Below are 17,901 nucleotides of genomic sequence, written 5' to 3' on the forward strand. Positions count from 1 at the left end.
GACGGTCTACTTGACGAGTATTAAAGGCATTTAATGTACTCCAGCATGCAAACGCTTCAGGTTTATTATAGAGCGGTCTGGCAACGGCACACGTTAACGTTTGTATTTCCTGACGACAGATGTTTTCCTCTTCAGACCAACACATATGGGCCTTTATAAAAGACTTTTTTTATTTACATTGCAATTGTGATTAGAAGACCCAACCCACCAAAGTCCAGTGTGACACAATCACCAGATGGGCATTAACATTAACTAGAAACAGGCGTTCTGCTCACAAGTGTTGGGTTTGATGCCCTGCGGCAGACTTCCGGAGGCTCAGCCAATCAGATGAAAGGAGGTTTTTAAGGAGGTTTTTAAGGAGGAGTCCTACTGAGTGGCTGCACAACAGGCAGTTTTGCTGCAAATAAGTTGTTTACGTAAACTATGAATTCATGTAAAGCTACTCTGGTGGTGTCCTACAAGAAGAGTCCTTAAATGAACATAATGACTTCACTTCTATCACTCTGTTGAACACAATCATCCATAATTAAAGGGATTGTTCAACATTTTGGCAAATTGGCCATTGCCATAATGCTTTTAGTTTTAGCAGTAGGTTCGTTACCTTTAATTTTTGGTGCAAGCTATTTTTAGAACTGTGGAGCAGAGCCGCGAGCTGCTGAGAGCTATGCTACAGAGGTTAATGGGATTTCTTGGTTTCCCTCATCAAACTCATCAAATACACAATCCAACAACTCCAAAACGCTCTGGTGGACAAGTTGTGACCTGCACATTCACCACACTATGAGATAATAACAGAATGTTATGAGACACAAGTTGTTTTCAAGGCAAATGCAGAGACTGCTTGATGAAAAACCGCCCCCAACGGGAATGCGCATCAGCAGTTTTGCATGCATTTTCCTCAAAAACAACTCGGTCTCGTAACGTTCCGTTATTATCTCATAGCGTGGTGAATGTGCAGGTCACAACTTGTCCACCAGAGCGTTTTGGAGTTGTTGGATTGTGTATTTGATGAGTTTGATGAGGGAAACCAAGAAATCCCATGAGCCTCCGTAGTGTAGCTCTAAACAGCTCACTGCTCACGGCAATTTGCCAAAATGTTGAACTATCCCTTTAACAACAAAAAACCTCTGCCGAACGAAAAAAAAAAACTTAAAGAAAGAATATTAATTTGTTTGTAGTTTAAAAATCATATCCGTTGCTTTCAAACAGCGGAGGCAACTTTGTGCCGCAAATAAACACTGTTGATGAATGAGCATCAGCGAAAGCAGCGTAAGCAGACAACCTGAGCTCACCCCAGACGTATACCGGTTCAAAATGGTCCGGGTTACAAGGTAAGAGAATCAAGGAGCCTCTCTCATCTGAACAGGACAAGGTTAAGTTAGAGGTGACACACTTAAGTGCAACACAGAGAGACTTCATAGGGAGTCTTGGATTACAAAACTGCCTGTTCTCTCTGCTGTGATTTCATAAGAGGCTTTGAGAGATATATCACCGTGAGTGTGTGTGTGTGTATGTGTGTGTGTGTGAGTCTGTGTGTGTGCTGCGCTGTTACTGATCTTCAGCGCTGATCCAGAAGTCTGAGGGCAACAACACTTGTCATTAAGGCATGTCATTCAGCGCAGTCAAGAATCCTGTTTGTAAACAAAGCCATGGCAACCGTGGGACTCACACTCTCTCTCTCACGCTCTCTCTCTCGCAAGTTTGCACTCCCACACGCAAGACTGACACGCGTGCACACACACACACACACACACACACACACACATACACACACATACATGGAGCACCAAGCTTATTCTAAACTAATCTCCCATCTTGTCATCTGCCTGGATATGACCCAGAAATACAGTCACTGGAACAAATAGGCCACTGTCATATTAATCTCCACCTCTGTAAATTGATGGAAATATGATTTGGTGCGTTCACAGTAAGCCATGTCTCTCTGCTTGCTTCTCTCCCTCTGTGTCCCTACGTCTCTCCGTCTATCCCTCGAAACGATAACTTGACCTCCCCTTAACCAAACCCCCGGTCTTTCTTCTTTTCCCGCAGAAAAACAATAAGTGAAATATAAAAGCAGCATAAAGGAAAATATCTGAGACCCGGTAATTGCGTGCTCGATTCAAAGAGACGTAAACAGGTGAGGAAAAAAGCAAAGCAGGGGAGGAAAAAGGAGTATTCACATGCAGATATTCTCAGTGAAAAGCTTTGAATGGCAGAGTCTGACTAAAATTACAGAGATTCTGTAATTGCAGCTTCAGATAAAGCACAGCACTTGGCAGGTAGAGTAGGAGTCTGCAGAGATGTGCCCTCATTTCTACACCGACACAGCGCTAGTGTGTGTATGTATCCTTTAAAGCAGTCATGCATGCTCGTGAGTGCGTGTGCGTATATGTGTGTACTTATTTGTTTGTGTGTCAGACATGCCCTGTGTGCGTTATGAAGCGTTTGTGTGTGTGTTTGAGAGGGAGAGACAGAGGGGAATAGGTTTGAAGGGTTAATTAGCGTGCTGTCTTAAACGGTGTGCAGTGACAGGAAGACAAGACAGGCTGTCCTTGCCAAAATCACCTCTACACATGCTGCTCAACACACACACACGCACGCACACACGCACCAGCACATATGTGCATATCACACAATATAAGGACATACACTCATTCTCCCCCACTCAGCACCTCAGTGCCCATCTGAAGCTCTGACACACACACATACACACACACACACCTAAGTCAGTAGAGCCAAATCAGTTTTCCCGTTGCTACAGCAACAGCATACTTTTATGTCAACTGCAACCTAGTTACTATGGAGATATGTATACAAGAGAAACTCTGCGCCGTTGTAGTCATGGGCCAGATGACAGCATAGCGTGAGGGTGTGTGTGCACAGAGACACACACACACATACACACACACACCATGTCCTCTTCATCCTTCATCCATTTTGTTCTTACACACACACGCACACACATGCACACGCACACACAGCTCAGTCAAAAGGAAGAGTTGAGGTTCACACGCTGGTCAAGGGAAGCATAAAGAGCTCCCATATCCTCTAATACAATCTCAATCAGCTAAACACGCAAAGCTAGCATTGATCCTCGCTGTTTGTCCCCCACCCCCAACACCCTCGGGCAAGATGAAATCTAAAGTCTGCTGGCATCTGTGTTATTAAATCCTCCAGTATTAATTTAGCACTAATTGAGTGAGGGATTCATTCCCCGTTTACCCCGAGTCTTTAATGGAGTCAAATCTGGATGGGAAAGCCAGTATAAAAGACTGTATCAAGACTTAAATCAAAAGCGAAATGCTGTTCCCACTGGGGAAGCACAGAACGTCAGAGTGAAAGAGAACTATGAAAGCAGAGATCATCAACTATTGATAAGGCCGAATCTGGTACAGCTGTAGACAAAATACGGAATATATTTGACTTCAAGTTGGATATGCCTGCGAACCGCTGATAACTGTCTGGCTGTGAAATAAGTTATAACCACACATGATAGAGTGAATAATGGGCCTGTATTTACCATGTGGCGGTGGAATGATTTTACCTTGAAGAAGTCTGAATGTGATTAATGAAGACTGATTAAAAAAATCTCTGCATTAGTTTAAATTAGAGCTGGGAGTCGTTTTGAATTTTGTTTGAAAGCCGCGGCAGGATTGTCTGTTCGCTCATTTTATTTCACATGTAATCTCTACTCTGACTCCTAAATTAAAATAATCTGACGGAAGGAGCGGCTGCTCGGCTTCCTGGATATGCTACAGTATGAGACGTGTTTATAACTGAGGGATTCGAACCTCGGTTTCCGGTCTCGGATTGCTAATCTGCAGGCATGGATTGCAAAACTGTTGGTACAGATTATAAATCTGAGAGCATGGTTTATAAACCATGTGCATGGATTTGTAAACCGAGAGTACAGATTTACACATGGCTCTGTTTTTCTCAGATGACCTGCAAGGTGTGTGTGTGGAGGGGGGGGTCGCACACAGGTTTCTCATGGTTTCTCTACAGATAGACTTCCCACTCTGATGGTCCTTTATTTAGTGGCAAAAAAGGCACAAATCTGGTTATCACTGCTTTCTCTTTAGCACAGTCCATCTCTGAGCAGCATACGGGACAACTGGGCATACTGGGATTGTCAAGGCTGCAGTGACATGACAATTCATGTTTGTTTTTTTGTTTTTTTTTAAGTATATTTTTGGGGCTTTTTACCTTTAAAGCCCCAGTATGTAACTTATTTGGCTTTTTATTAGCAAAAATCAAATATTGCTTTCATAAATACGTAAATCGAATCACAGCCGCATACAAATGAATGCTTTCTCATCGCGTGACCGTAGGTAACCACGGAACCTCAGCGGAGCTGTCGGCTCGGGGAGAAAGTTTTCCAGGTAGCGCCTGTTAAAACTGTCACCAGTGTGTAGTGTGAGGAAGAGGAGGCACTGATGTTGCATTCAGGTGCAGTCAGGCAGACGGCCGTCAGGAAACCAACCGGATGTCATTTTACTCCACCAGAGAAAGACGGTAAAACGTGGGTCAGGTAAACAATACGGCATCACCATGACAATTTGTTAGATGCTTGTTTATCCTGTTACATGCAGTGTCTGTTGTCTGTCTGACATCTGCCCGATTTCACGTGAATGCAACATCAAGAATACGTTCCGATACGCAACCGCACTGCTAGATGGGGGGAATTCCTACACATTATACCTTTAATGGATAGTAAAGGTGAGACAGACAGGAAATGGGAGGCAGATAGAGGGGGAATTACATGCAGCAAAGGACCGGCCGAGTCTGGATTCGATACGGGGTCTGGCTGTGGCGAGGAGGACTATAGCCTCTGTATATGGAGCGCCTGCTTTACCAACTGAGCTAAACGCCGCTCCATTCATGGGGTTTCAAGGTGGTCATTGGCTCTGGGTCAAACCCTGCTGATACTGAAGTGATACTTTTTAAGCCTTCCTTTATTAAAAGTTAACTTTTTTTCTGTTTAGCAAAAAAAGGTAGAGATCTAAACACATCAGTGAGGTCTTAACAAGAGCAGTTATTCAAGATGTTTCCCCAAATTAGAGGTAGACATGTTATAGGATATTTATACTATCGTTATCAGCAGCAGTATTGGCTCTGATGGTAGATGATGGCTGCGCTGGTCACACAGTCAGGCTACATCATCACCGCACCAGATCTCCACGCAGACGGTGAGGGTGACACCACTGTGTACCTGAGATTATTTATATCTAAACAGGGATCAACTTACACACATGCCTGCTAAACGAAATACAAAACAAACTGCCCACTATAGAAGATGAGATTTCTACAGCTGAGCTGCGTTGTCATGGTCTTCTCAGTGGGAGTTGGCGAGGGACATTAGTGTGATTAAAATTTTTTTCAGACTGATTGCACTGACTCTGAGAGAGTTGTCTGGACCGTCGACTCATAATGTTATTTGTTCCATCAGCCTGTTAATTGGCTGTCACCTTTTACCAGCTCCAAACTATTAGCCTTTAAAAATCTGCCATTGGTCGACTTCAAATGAAAAACCTCAACAGTCAAAACCACATTTTCCCAGTTTCCAATTTTCCAGGTGAGTAATCACTGACAAATGATGTGAATGTAACAGAAAGCAGGTTTGTTGCATTGATTAAGAAATTGGTTAACTTAAAGCTTTCTTGCACCAATGGAAGTACCACTTAATAAAAGTGAATAAAAACAATTCCCACAGGTTGAAGACTTCTAAACCCTGAGTCTGTACAAAGGCAGTGGTGGAGCTAACCCTGTTAGAGCTAGGACAGTCCTGCAGGAAGTTGTTCTGTACGTTGCTAGATGGTGAGAAAGAGGAAGACTGACTGGTCACAGGTTCATCTAACAGCAAGATAAAGATCCAGATGATACGAGAGCTAGACGGCGGCTTCACATGGTGAAAACCAGCACCGTCTCCAGACTTAAACCTCAAATCAGAAGGTGAAAGCAAAGCGTCCTGCCAGTGAAACTGTCAATTACATCAATTTAAATAACAGCTGGAAAACCTGAGGTGTTCTAACATGTTTGACAGGTAGCTCAGAGAACATGTGATCAAAGTAGCGGCCTGAGTAAATGACTGAAGGGGAACTGGGCCGTTTTCTGATACTAAGGACAGATGTTGTTTGTTACTGAAGCACTGAGGATTGATCCGCAGCCCTAAGCCTCAAGGAGAGACAACTAAATCCAACCCTTCTCTGCACAACTGCAGGCGTCTTTACCTGGCTCCGGTCTTTATCCACCTTCTTGAAGCACTTGTTGAGTGACAGATTGTGGCGCACTGAGTTCTTCCAGCCTGTGGGGGCATTTGCAAAGTACGGGAAGTGCTCCAGGATCCAGCCGTAGATATCCTTAACGGGGAGCCGTTTGTTGGGCGCGTCCTCGATGGCCATGAAGATCAGGCAGCTGAAGGAGTACGGCGGTTTCCTGTTGGCCCCCGCCGCCAGGTCGTACGCCGAGTGCGCGTCGCCGAGCAGGGCGTCGTCCGGGGAGGGGGACGAGGACGAGGGCGAGCGGGGGTGCTGGCCGTCGGGGTCCTGCAGCGGGGAGACGCTGCGCAGCCCCGAGTGGCTGAAGCTGTTGAGGAGGTCCGTGCTCTCGTGGAGCCAGGAGAGGCTGGTGAGCTCCTCGTCCTCGGCCTTGGAGAAGGAGGCGGACAGGGACAGGGAGAGGTCGGCCGCCTCCGCCTCGGACGCTGCCGTGGCGGCGTCGCCCTGCCGGTACGGCGGGCTCATGCCCTGCGAGGCGCTGGCTCCACTGCTGGGGCTCTGGGCCTTCTTACTGGGGGGCATGGTGGGTCCCATCCAGCCCAGGGCTCACTCCTAGAGAGGGAAGCAGCAGCAGAGAGGCAGAGAGAGAGAGAGAGAGAAGAGAAGAGAAACAAGGTCAGCTTATGAAATTCACTTGGCTTCTCTCATAAAGCCTTCATTTTTTGCTAAAGGCCAAAGGGAGGCACCACATTCCAAATTAGGCTGTGTTAGATCTGAGGGGAAAAGTATACATCATCATTTCTCTCCCGGGCCCTCTCTCCGTCCAGTTCTGACTGGGACGGCAAATTTAGTGCTTCATTGGTTGAGGAAATCTTGCCTTGTACAACTACCCTCTAATTACCGGCGTAGCAGCAAAGTATTGACATTACACGGCGGCTGCTGTCATAACATATGAATGCTGCTAAAGGTCTAATAGTCGCAGGGTCACAGGAGCGATTCTGGTGCTTTAACATCGCGACAGCAGGGGGGGAAATTTAATTGTCAAGGTTGGAGCTGCGAATGAGCAGCAAATTGCAAAAAATAAACTTAAAACTGCCGGGCTTAGTTCCACAGCAGGAGATCTGTGACCAGAGATGATGATGATCAGGAGATTTGCCAGGAAAGAAACAAATTAAGAGGTGCGAGTTCAAATCCATCCCTAGTCTAATCAGAGCATTATTCTCCTAACATAAGAGCAAATGCTGTGCTCGTTAGATGCAGGCAGAGTGTGGTAATTGAAGGGGAATGGCCCAGAGTATCACGCCACAATCAGAAGGCTCACAACCGGCCCTTTGATTGTCCTCTAGCACAGACAGCTGTGGGAAGGACCAGGCAGCAGCTACAGCTAAATGTAATCCGCTGCTCTCGCCCTGTGAACAGAGTCTGGACACACACACACACACACACACACACACACACACACACACACACACACACACACACACACACACACACACACACACACACACACACACACACCTCCCCTCTCTCTTCGTGGGATGCACACGTGCTCACAAACACACTGACACAGACGCATGCAAATGAAGACGCGAACCTAAATTTGCATGCACACACAAATCCTGGCAAAAAAATAATAAAATAAAAAAAGCACACTATACACAAACATGAACAGACAAGGGTACAAAAACGATGCACACACACATACACCATGCAGACACACACTCACGTTCAGGCGGCAGAGAGCAGCAGCATTATAGGACATGAGTGGAGTCCAGATACGTTGTGTCTGGCCCCCGTGTGGCGCGATTGTTCTCTAATCCAAGGTGATCATCTGCCGATCTGTCCCCTCACTCTGCGTGATTGACTGACAGCTGTCACCCATGGCAACCCGCTGTGCCGTGACAACTGTCAGTTCGCTACAGCTCTGGCCGCCGTGTCACCATGGCAACAGAGCAAAACAACTCAGCTCCTCTCTCGTCCTAATGCTTTTTTCCTTTTTTTTCCTTTTCTCCCCCTCTCTGTGTCTGTCGCTCTTCCACCTATCTCCTCTTTTTTTTCTCTTTTTCTTTTTTTCTGCACTTTTTTCTACCAGCGCAGATAAACTCTGCTTAACAGTGTTGATAGGCTGTAGTGGAAGGACTGGGCTAAATATAGAATAGTGATGTATAGCTGCCGCGCTGTTGCTTCCGCATATAGCGGGCCAGCCTATAGTCACCCCGCTGCTCCATCCCACTCCCTCCACGGCGCCGGGAAACGCTCGGCGGAGCTCATCGTCTTTGATCTCCCTCTCCCACTTCTTCTTCTTCTTCTTCCTCCTCTCCTCTCTTTTCACTCCTCACACTTCCTGACAGCACACGCGCTCATTCAACAAGCTGTACCTGTCTGAGGTACAGCGTCGTTGCACCAATATTGACATTGAGCGTAATGAATTCAAATTGCCCCGGCGACGGTATAACGCTGTAGCTGAAAATAGTGAACGCGCAATCAAAGAGATGGGCGAGGTGGAAAGGGTGTTTGACAAGCTTTTCAAGGTGTCTGTGTGTGTGTGTGTGTGTTTATGCATGCATTTGACAGGCTTGTCACGGTGTGTGTGTATGTGTGTGTGTGTGTGTTGGGGCATGGTGGTGACATTGTTCTTGGTGGGAGTCTACTGGAATGCAGAGATTGCTCTGATGCTCTCTTTCTCTCAATCTCCTCTTCCTTCCTCCTTGTTATGTTGCCATAGCGGCAAGGGGGCCATGAAACATTACGGCTGACAGTAAAGTCATCTCATTTTACTGTTGCTATGACAACAAACTCCTCACTGTTGGTTGGGGCCAGTGCGAGCTGCCGCCCAAGCCTCGTGCCTGAGTGTGTGTGTGTATGAGCGGATGAATGTTTGTGTGTAGCCTACATGTGTATGTGTGTGTGCCACCATGTCTCCCATGGGTTCTCATAAAGCTTAACACACTCGCTCAGCTCTAAACAAACTTTCATGCAACTTCTGCAGCGGCCCCCCAGGACCAACTGCTAAAGGACAAAGGCAGATATCGCTCAAGTTCAGACTAAATGATGCCTGCTGTGAGTGTGTATATGTGTGTGTAAATGCGTTTGAGTGTGTGTGTGTGTGTTTGTGTGTGAGAAGAGCATCCTCACATTTGTTTGACAGATGGGACTGTGCTATTCTCTCTGTCTTCTTCATTCTCTGGATCTCGTTTGTGTTTGCATGCTTTGTTTTCATTTGTGTTCGTCTCTGTTTGGCATGTCCACATTTGGCTTAGCGTGTGCATGTGTTTTTTTATTTTTTTTATCCCCTCAAGTGTGCGTTTGAACATCAGACAACCAGCGCTGTCTTTAAGTATAGTCTACATTTAAGTGTCCGTGCATACCGACGTGATTTAAAGCAGCTGCAATCTGTACGGTGAGTCTGTTTCTGGCTGTAACAGCGGCGGCACCACGCCGCTTCTGTTTGCACTCTGCACCCTGACACTGTGGATTATAAAAAAAGACAACATTCAATTAAAATAAATGTCTTTCTTCAGTCAAAACACCATTGTTGAACAGTAGGTGATTGGTGCTACACTTAACTCAAGCTGCTGCTACGTTGCAGTGAATATAGGCTCAACAAGTCTTTGACAAGGAACAAAGGCGGAAAATGACTGTGACCGCCTCAGACTCCACAGGTGAAACAGCCATTACCATTAATCCAAGTTATTCTACAGTGTTACGGTTAGGTTTAATGGTTGGGGTTAGGGTTACTTAAAGGGACATTGTGTAACTTCTCCTGTTATCTATTCATGAAAATCGATTATTTGGTTCAAAAGTCTGTTTTTCATTAATCAGTAATCACCCCCATCAACAAAGTGAAGTGTTCCTTTCAGCTCTGAATGAGCCGTTCATATCATTCATATCTCCATGGAGCGGGTAAGCTCGGTGCTGGCTGCCATGTGGTGTCTCCATGTTTTTACGTTGAGTGGCAGCGTGACGGTAGGAAACCACGGAAACTCAGCGGAGACACCGGAGCTGTCGGCTCAGGTGGAGGTGGCGTCTGTGAAAAGTCACCACGGTAACGCAGTGAGGAGGAATGGAGCGTTACACTGATGCTGCATTCACCTGCAGTCGGGCAGACGGCCGTCGGTAACAAACCAGATGTCATTTTAGTCACAGAAGTCCAGAGAAAGCCGGTAAAACGTGGGTCAGGTAAACAATACCACATCGCCATGACAACATATTGTCACGTGTATTGTTTTTCCTCGTGCTGACGGACCACTTGTTTACATAGAGGCTTGTTTATGCCGTTACGTGCAGCGGCTGTCGTCCATCTTCTGTCTGCCCAATTTCACATGAATGCAGCATGAAAAATACGATTGAGTTGCTTGCGATATACAACCACAACGCTAGATGGGAGTAATTCCTACACAATGTACCTTTAAGTCAGAGAAATGGGAGGTCGGACTAATGGACACAAAAATACAGAAATGTATGGTCGGAGAAATAGGTAGTCGGATAAACAATCTTCAGTCACCAGTGGACTGATGGAAAACAGAATTTGTGCAGAAAACAATTTACAACATTTTTGTAATTTGATTAATCGTCCAAGCCTTTTACAATCCGGTGTTGTAATCTGAAGAGGTAACTTTACTCAATGTCCACTAAAGTTTTCAACCACATCACGTGGTTTTATCATGGGATATATTAGCTGTGTCCCAATTCAGGGGAAGCACGCTTCAAAGGCTGCATCTGAAGACAGATTGTGTCTCACTGACGCGACTGAGACTTGACTGTTTCATTTCGAAGGCTCCTTCAAATGCGGCCGAGAAACGCGTCCTTCTTTTTCCTGGGCAACCAAGGCTCCACCGGTTGGATCCTTTGTAGTCCAACCTATCCCACGAGTCACCGTGCACTGCTGATGAAAAATATATGGCAACAAAAGATAGCGACAGAGCCCAAGGATTACGCTTTAAAATGTAAATATTCAGTTGAACAGATAACAGAACTACTGTTGGAAAAAATAAAAGCCTTCAAATCTAGGTTTTAGTGTAAAAAAGAAAAAAGAAAAAATAAGTGACATGTTAGGGAAAATTGCTAGGCAACAGGAGATAAGGGCAGGCACAGCAGGTGATGCAAAGTGGAAATCCTCCGTGGGCCAGACCATCTTCAGTGGTTTCCTAGGCTACACACTCATAGACCACGTCCCTAGAAAGATGCAGCTGCTGCATTGGGACGAGTTTTGTTGCCTGTTTTTTACCCACTGAACAAATCAATGTACAAATCATCACTGAACGCTGCTCAAGTTTTACGTCATTTTTACGAAACGCCGCTCATCACATCTCTGTAAACACGGCCCAGTGGGAATAATATGGTATGTTGCTGGTAACGGTACACACACATCCACTGGTGATTCAACACAGACAACATTGTTTTGTTTTAGTAAAATGTAACACGTGTTTGTGATTCTTCTGTGGTGAAATAATTCATTTAGTTTGGGAGTGTCACTGATTTGGGCTGGTGATAGAGGATAGAGGAAAGTTCTGCTGAAAAAGAATAATGGCCTATTTATTAAAAAAAAAAAAAGGAACCAATGAATGTGAACTAGTTCCTTTTCATCTATGAACTGAACTTTGAGCCTGTTCTTGTAAGTGTGAACTGGCACAACACTGATTGGGACACAGCTACTGTTGTAGTTACTGTTAGCTTACCCTCTGGTTGCCTGGCAACCTCACAGTAACTCCAAGAAATAATGGTGCCTGCCTGTTCAAGAAACAGACTGGAACAAAACCTCATGTGAAACTGCAACTTGTCATTTTTATATGTCAGGTTTTTTTCCCTACAAATTAAACCAATAAAACGTGACCTGTCATTTTCCAATGTGCTGCTAGGTGCTTTAATGTCTCCGGACAGAGCCAGGTCAGCTGTTAACACCAGTCTCTGCTTCTACCTCTCTGCAGGAAAGCAAATGAGTATATTCCTAAAATCTGTAAGTACCTCTTTAAGCCCTCACTTTTAGCCATTAATCACAAGGTTAATTTAATAACCTGACATTAGCGTAGAACTGAGGCAATACCATTTACTGATAAGGATATAATGGTATGGTTGAAAGCTCTGAAAAAAAACTAGTGAGGTCTAGTTGAGTTCTGTCAAGCTACGGTTTCCAAGGTCACAAAAAGAAACTCGTATGCACGATATTCCAAAAAACTCAATAGAGATGAACTCTGCATAGATCTCACAATTAATAGAAACAAGTAATTGCTAAATGAATCAATAATGAAAATAAATTGCAGCTGAAACCCAGAGGTGTCTTTCCTATCTCCTCATTCAGTGAGACAGTGCAATCTCCCAACAACCACAGTATTTCATTTAACAACTTTAAAGCCACATTTTCAAAGTTTTACACAAAGAATATAGAAAGCTAAATCTGAGCTTTATTGTTCAGGACTTGGTTTTCACAGTTCTCGGACAGGGACCTGACAAACCTAAAGGTCTTGGTCTACGGTCCTTTGTGTGGTTCCAGTCGTATCGAACATCAGCTAGTAATGCTGTGCCATTAAAAATGAAGCATTTTTACAGTCAATACACTCTGCTGTTGTCACGTCTGCAAAAAATTAAGGGATAGGGCACAGAGCTATTTACGGTCCAAGAGCTAATAGAGCAACACTTAACATGATCTAAAAACACACAATCCAACAGTAAATCTGATGAGGAGTTTGATGTCCTGTGGTTTAAATTAAAAAAAAGGAAAATGAAAACTGTCATTGACCTTGGTGTGACCCTGCTGACCTCTGACCAGCTCCAACCCTCTGAAGCCTTTGTAAGGAGAGGCAGAGGCCACCAGTGTTTACATGGAGGGAAGAAAGGTTAACAAACCCCTCTGAGAGTGGAGAGGGGCCACGGCTAATTCATGTGCATTAATTGACAGCGTAATCATCTTACACCGCATTCATGCTCTCGCAGATACTTGTCTAAATCACATGCCACATTTACGTAATCCTCAGAAGATCTCCGTTCCCTGTTGGCAGCTTTTCTGTCTGACTCGCAGGCATTTTGCGTTGCCAGAAGAAACATTTCAATAATGTACTTCATTTCACCGTCTTGTACTAGAGTCTACTGACTTTTAGCGAAATCCCCAAGTCATCAAGTTACAGAACCCCCAAAAACCACATCAGTGCAGAAATATTAAAAATAAAACCAAGATACGCTCGTGACATGCTGTCAGCGGCGCATTTATGCTCTGCTCTGGGCCTCGGCGGACTGAGGCGACAATTACAACTTTGTCAGTTAGACCGTGGCTCGTGACATATGTTGCATGTCACATCCCCCTGCTCCGCGCTTTCCTGTCAGTCTTCACTATACAGCCCAATAAAGCCAGTACCATGAATATAATCCCCCACCCCCCCCAACCCCAGAATGGAGTAGTAATAGTAGTGTAGGAGATAGTGGCGAAGAATGGAATAGTAGCTGGTAGGAGTTATTACTTTGCAGAGGGGTGAGCTGAACCTTGTGGCTCCTCTGGCCACAGTGATAAAGCAGAGTCAGATGCACCGAGGCAAAACTAATCTGGAGTTTTGATGACAAAAGGACGACCTTTATCCCTCCTACACATACGCTGGATGGATGGAAGGGGAGAGCACGACCAACAGAAAGAAGGAGAAAATGAGAACTCTCTCAGAGGCTGGGAAATAATAACTTCTGCTACATATATGTCAACACTGGTTGCAGGAAGCCTTGTGATGTTCTCCATTTTCAGCCCATGAAACCCCCCTCTGTATTTCCTGCTTTCCCCCTGACGACAAATATCAGGGTTCCAGGGGGCTTTAAGGAAGCGGAGCAGGACCAATCACATCCTATAAGGTCTGAGTGTGTCTTTCTTTTATGTCATCTAGAGCAGCAAAGAGTTATGGAATAGAGGTCAGGGGTCGGGGTTTCCCAGAGGACTGCTCCTGACCCCTCTGGTCCGGGGCTGCTGCTCCCGGCCGCCTGACAACTCACACAGCCACACATTCACACATAAATATGCCTGCATTCAGACTGCACAAATAGGCCAACCCTGTCTCCTAGAAATGATGTTCAAATACAACTAATTTGCTTCAGCAAATATGTTTTATATTTGCAATACAAAGAGGACGTGTTATTAATGTTCGTATTTAGCAAGTCACCAATCTGTTGATACTGCACGTAGTTGTTTCCACCAAAATATCCAATCTCGCAGTACAATATCCTCATCCAGTCACTACAGCATTGTTAAGCTTTTTTTTCTCTCCAGTCATACTTAGACTCTAAGAGCACTTGGTTAAGTTTAGAGAGAGATTATGGTCTGGTTTAATACCAAGAGATTTCTCAGTGATTTCTTAGTGACTCCAAACACCACATGTTTGTTTACACTCAACCAAAACCACAATCTTTCCATAACCTTTACCAAAGTGCTTTTGTTTTTCGTCAGACTTAACCACAAATGTTGACTTCATGGTGAAAAAAAACACATTAAAAAATCAGCTGTCAAGTCGGTGGGATTGACCCAGTGGACCAACCAACAGACTGACACGGCCGTAAACAGAGCCAGCGCTGGCCGCCTGACGGAAAACAGCAGAAATTCTCCTCAGATACGAGGAGTTGCTGCTTCCCTTGTTTTGCTTAGTGTAAATATCTAGATTTTAATCAGAAATCATCATCTGAGCTCTGGGAAAAATATATTTTGTTAACATTTTAGTAATTAATTGAGAAATTTGACCTTTAGGGGGAAAAGCTATTAGATGCTGTTATAATATGTGATACATCAAGTAAAGATTGAGGTTTTTAGACCATATACATATTGTATATGCTCAATCTTTTTGGCCTATGGTAAAAGAGGTCGAGGCTCTTGCTTTGCACACTCATTATTGTAACTTTGAGTTCAGCGCCTGTTGCCAGAGGAGTAAACATTATCCCCTCTGTCTATTGGCAAACCAACTAAGCAGATAATAAGCACATAATATACAGTATATTTAGAGGAACTGAGCCCCAGAACTTTCAAATTGAAAAATGATAGCACAGAACACATCAATGGGGCCAGTGCTTACGCTGTGAGAACACTACAGTGTTTTACTGAAAAACACACACACAGTAACTAAGAGGAAAAGGCTCAGACAGGACATGTGTGATGTATGGTGCAAGAAAATCAAATATCGCCAGTGAATAATTCAAGACGACACACACAGGCGCGCGCAAACACACATACACACACAGCCTCCGTCCTCCGAAGTAGGCTAACCAACAAAGCAAACAGGCATTTGCATCCAGCAAACACAGAGTAAGTTTGGTATGATTCATCAGCAGCCAGTGATCATGAAGTCACGCTCAGCCTCGCTCTCTGAGGATGGTGAACAATCAGACTCAGACATGTGCACACACACAGACACACAAAATCAAACGGAGGTTGCGAATGTGGACGCTTGAAGGTGACTGTGTGTGTGTGTGTGTGTGTGTGTGTGTGTGTGTGTGTGTGTGTGTGTGTGTGTGTGTGTGTGTGTGTGTGTGTGTGTGTGTGTGTGTGTGTGTGTGTGTGTGTGTGTGTGTGTGTGTGTGTGTGTGTGTGTGTGCAGCCTGGAGGTCCCTGGGTGGAGTGCAGGGGTGGAGTGTGGATACGGGTGTGTGTGTGTGTGTGTGGTGGACTGACTGTGACAGTCAGGTCAAGCTTAAAAAAAGCCCTGGCCCAGGGCTCCAGACTTCCATAGTAACAGCACTGACACACCAAGTGCCTGCATGTGAACACACCATGCTACGCTCAGTCAGTTTGCTCGTTGGCTCGTTCAGTCGGTCTGTTCTGTTCGGACCCATTCAGTTCAAGTCCAGTCAGGGGGCTCTGTTTAGCCCTTCTCTGGTGTTCGGGTCACCATTGGCCTGTTTTAAGGTTTTACATGCATAAAAGTACCACATACATTTGTTTAAAGCATCAAGGCTTTTTGATTTTTGTCAGGAACCTCTATTTAAACAAAATAAAACCAAAAAATGCTCTGGTTAAAGTTGATATTTGTGGTGTTAGGGTCAATTTTGACCCGGTTATAACGACAAGAACAATAATGAGAGTTCAAACTGAAATCATAAGTGCCAAACCAAGCTTTTCATGGATAAGGAAGCCTAACAACATAACCAAGAGATGAGAAACAAATGGGATGATAAATTATTGTTTTAGTGTGTTTTCCAACTGATTTAAAACACGGGTCAAAACTGCCCCGAACACCATAGATGGTAGCAGAAAGCTGACACAAGACGAAGGTTAAGTGTTTGAAAATAACTTAGTGAGTGGGTTGGGTTCTGCTTCAGATCAGGGTTCAATTATAGCTAAGAAGCTGACAAATAAATTATTGTATAGTTTATCTCAAGGCAAAGTGTAATTAAAGAGTAATTAATGTTGTAAACATTTGAGTTGCATGTTTCTCATCACCAGTTGAACTGACAAATGGCTCTTAGCTCTCGTCTAGATCTGTGCTGTTGCAAGCTGAAGTGTGTGCTTGGCTAACAATCATTAGTCAGATAAAGAAACAGCACTTAGTCTAAACCATTTCGCCATAACAAGTGAACTGTGTGTTTGTGCAGTTCAACTGGACCAACAGTGGTAATTCTCCTCAGCTCACTACATCATATTGGATTCAGCGAGTTTTTAAATCTAATTTAAGCTTATCAACGTAAAGGAATAATTCAACTATTTGGGGAATATGTTTATTCATTATCTTTCCATATCCAGAGTTGGAGCCAGGATGCAATTAGATTTGATTAGTAGCCTAATAAAAAAGATAAATGTCATTAGTTTAATTCATAAACTGAAACACAGAAGTGTGTGTTTGTGTTTGTGTGAGTGGCTGTCATCTCCTTTAAAGTGGAGCTTGGTCATTTTTGAACTTGATAGTCGGGCTAGCTGTTCCCACCTTCTTCCAGTCTTAATGCTAAGCTAAGCTAATCACCTCACAGTGTTTCGTCTTCACTGGTTAAATAAACAGCTATGGATGCTAATGCTAGCTCTGTAGAATTAGCATCACAGATTCACATCTGTAACAGCATGTGCTTTGTATCTTTTACTCAGAAATACAATATAACAATGTCATCTTTGCCAGGCTTCATGAATCTGCCAACCATAACATGTTACCATGACACAGCAACAAGATCCTACAGCCAGTGCTGCCAAGACCCGCCCCTCTCTGCCTCTGATTGGCTAGTGAGGTCGGTTAGGTTCACAGGTTGAGAGCGAGAGCTGCATTACTATCATACCACTGTTAGGTGAACTTCATTACTTCAAACATGACAAACCGCATCCACAACAAAAATTCCCAAGTGTATTGACTTTTTTTTTTAATTTCCCTCTCACAGAGCTCCGGCACAGTGCTGAAGCGTTTTAAGCCCTGTAAGTCGCTGGAGTTTTCTTCTTAAACATTCATCCATAGAAGTTGTTGTTGAGCTTAAACTGGATTTATCAACTTAGTTCTGCAGTGGGACCACCAGCATGTGTAGGATGAAGTGTGCCAAAGTTAGAGGACTGCGCCTGTTATTTGTAACTTTTACAACTGTTGAAAGCTCAATCTAGAAAAATCAATACGAGTCAGATCTGATACTGGATTTGGATTCAATAAACTGCTTCTAAAAAAAACCTGGATGCCAACTATTACAGTAATACTGATAAAAGATAACAATCACCTCGCTCTCGCCACCTTTTTCTCCTCCCTCCCTCCTCCGTCCC

At 44.3% G+C, this 17,901-nt stretch overlaps 1 protein-coding gene across 1 annotated transcript in view; it reads right to left on the reverse strand.

Annotated features, from left to right (window-relative positions):
- The window catches only part of LOC311007662 (forkhead box protein N3-like), a 67,450-nt gene that overhangs the window by 30,197 nt on the left and 19,352 nt on the right, over positions 1-17,901 (reverse strand). The window contains exon 2 of the mRNA XM_084000920.1: positions 6,231-6,830. Coding sequence (XP_083857046.1) covers positions 6,231-6,812 — 582 coding nt within the window. The 5' untranslated portion in view covers positions 6,813-6,830. The remainder of the gene's footprint in view (positions 1-6,230; positions 6,831-17,901) is intronic.

This window comes from Trachurus trachurus, assembly GCF_905171665.1.
Source record: "Trachurus trachurus genome assembly, chromosome: 24".
Lineage (NCBI taxonomy): Eukaryota > Metazoa > Chordata > Actinopteri > Carangiformes > Carangidae > Trachurus > Trachurus trachurus.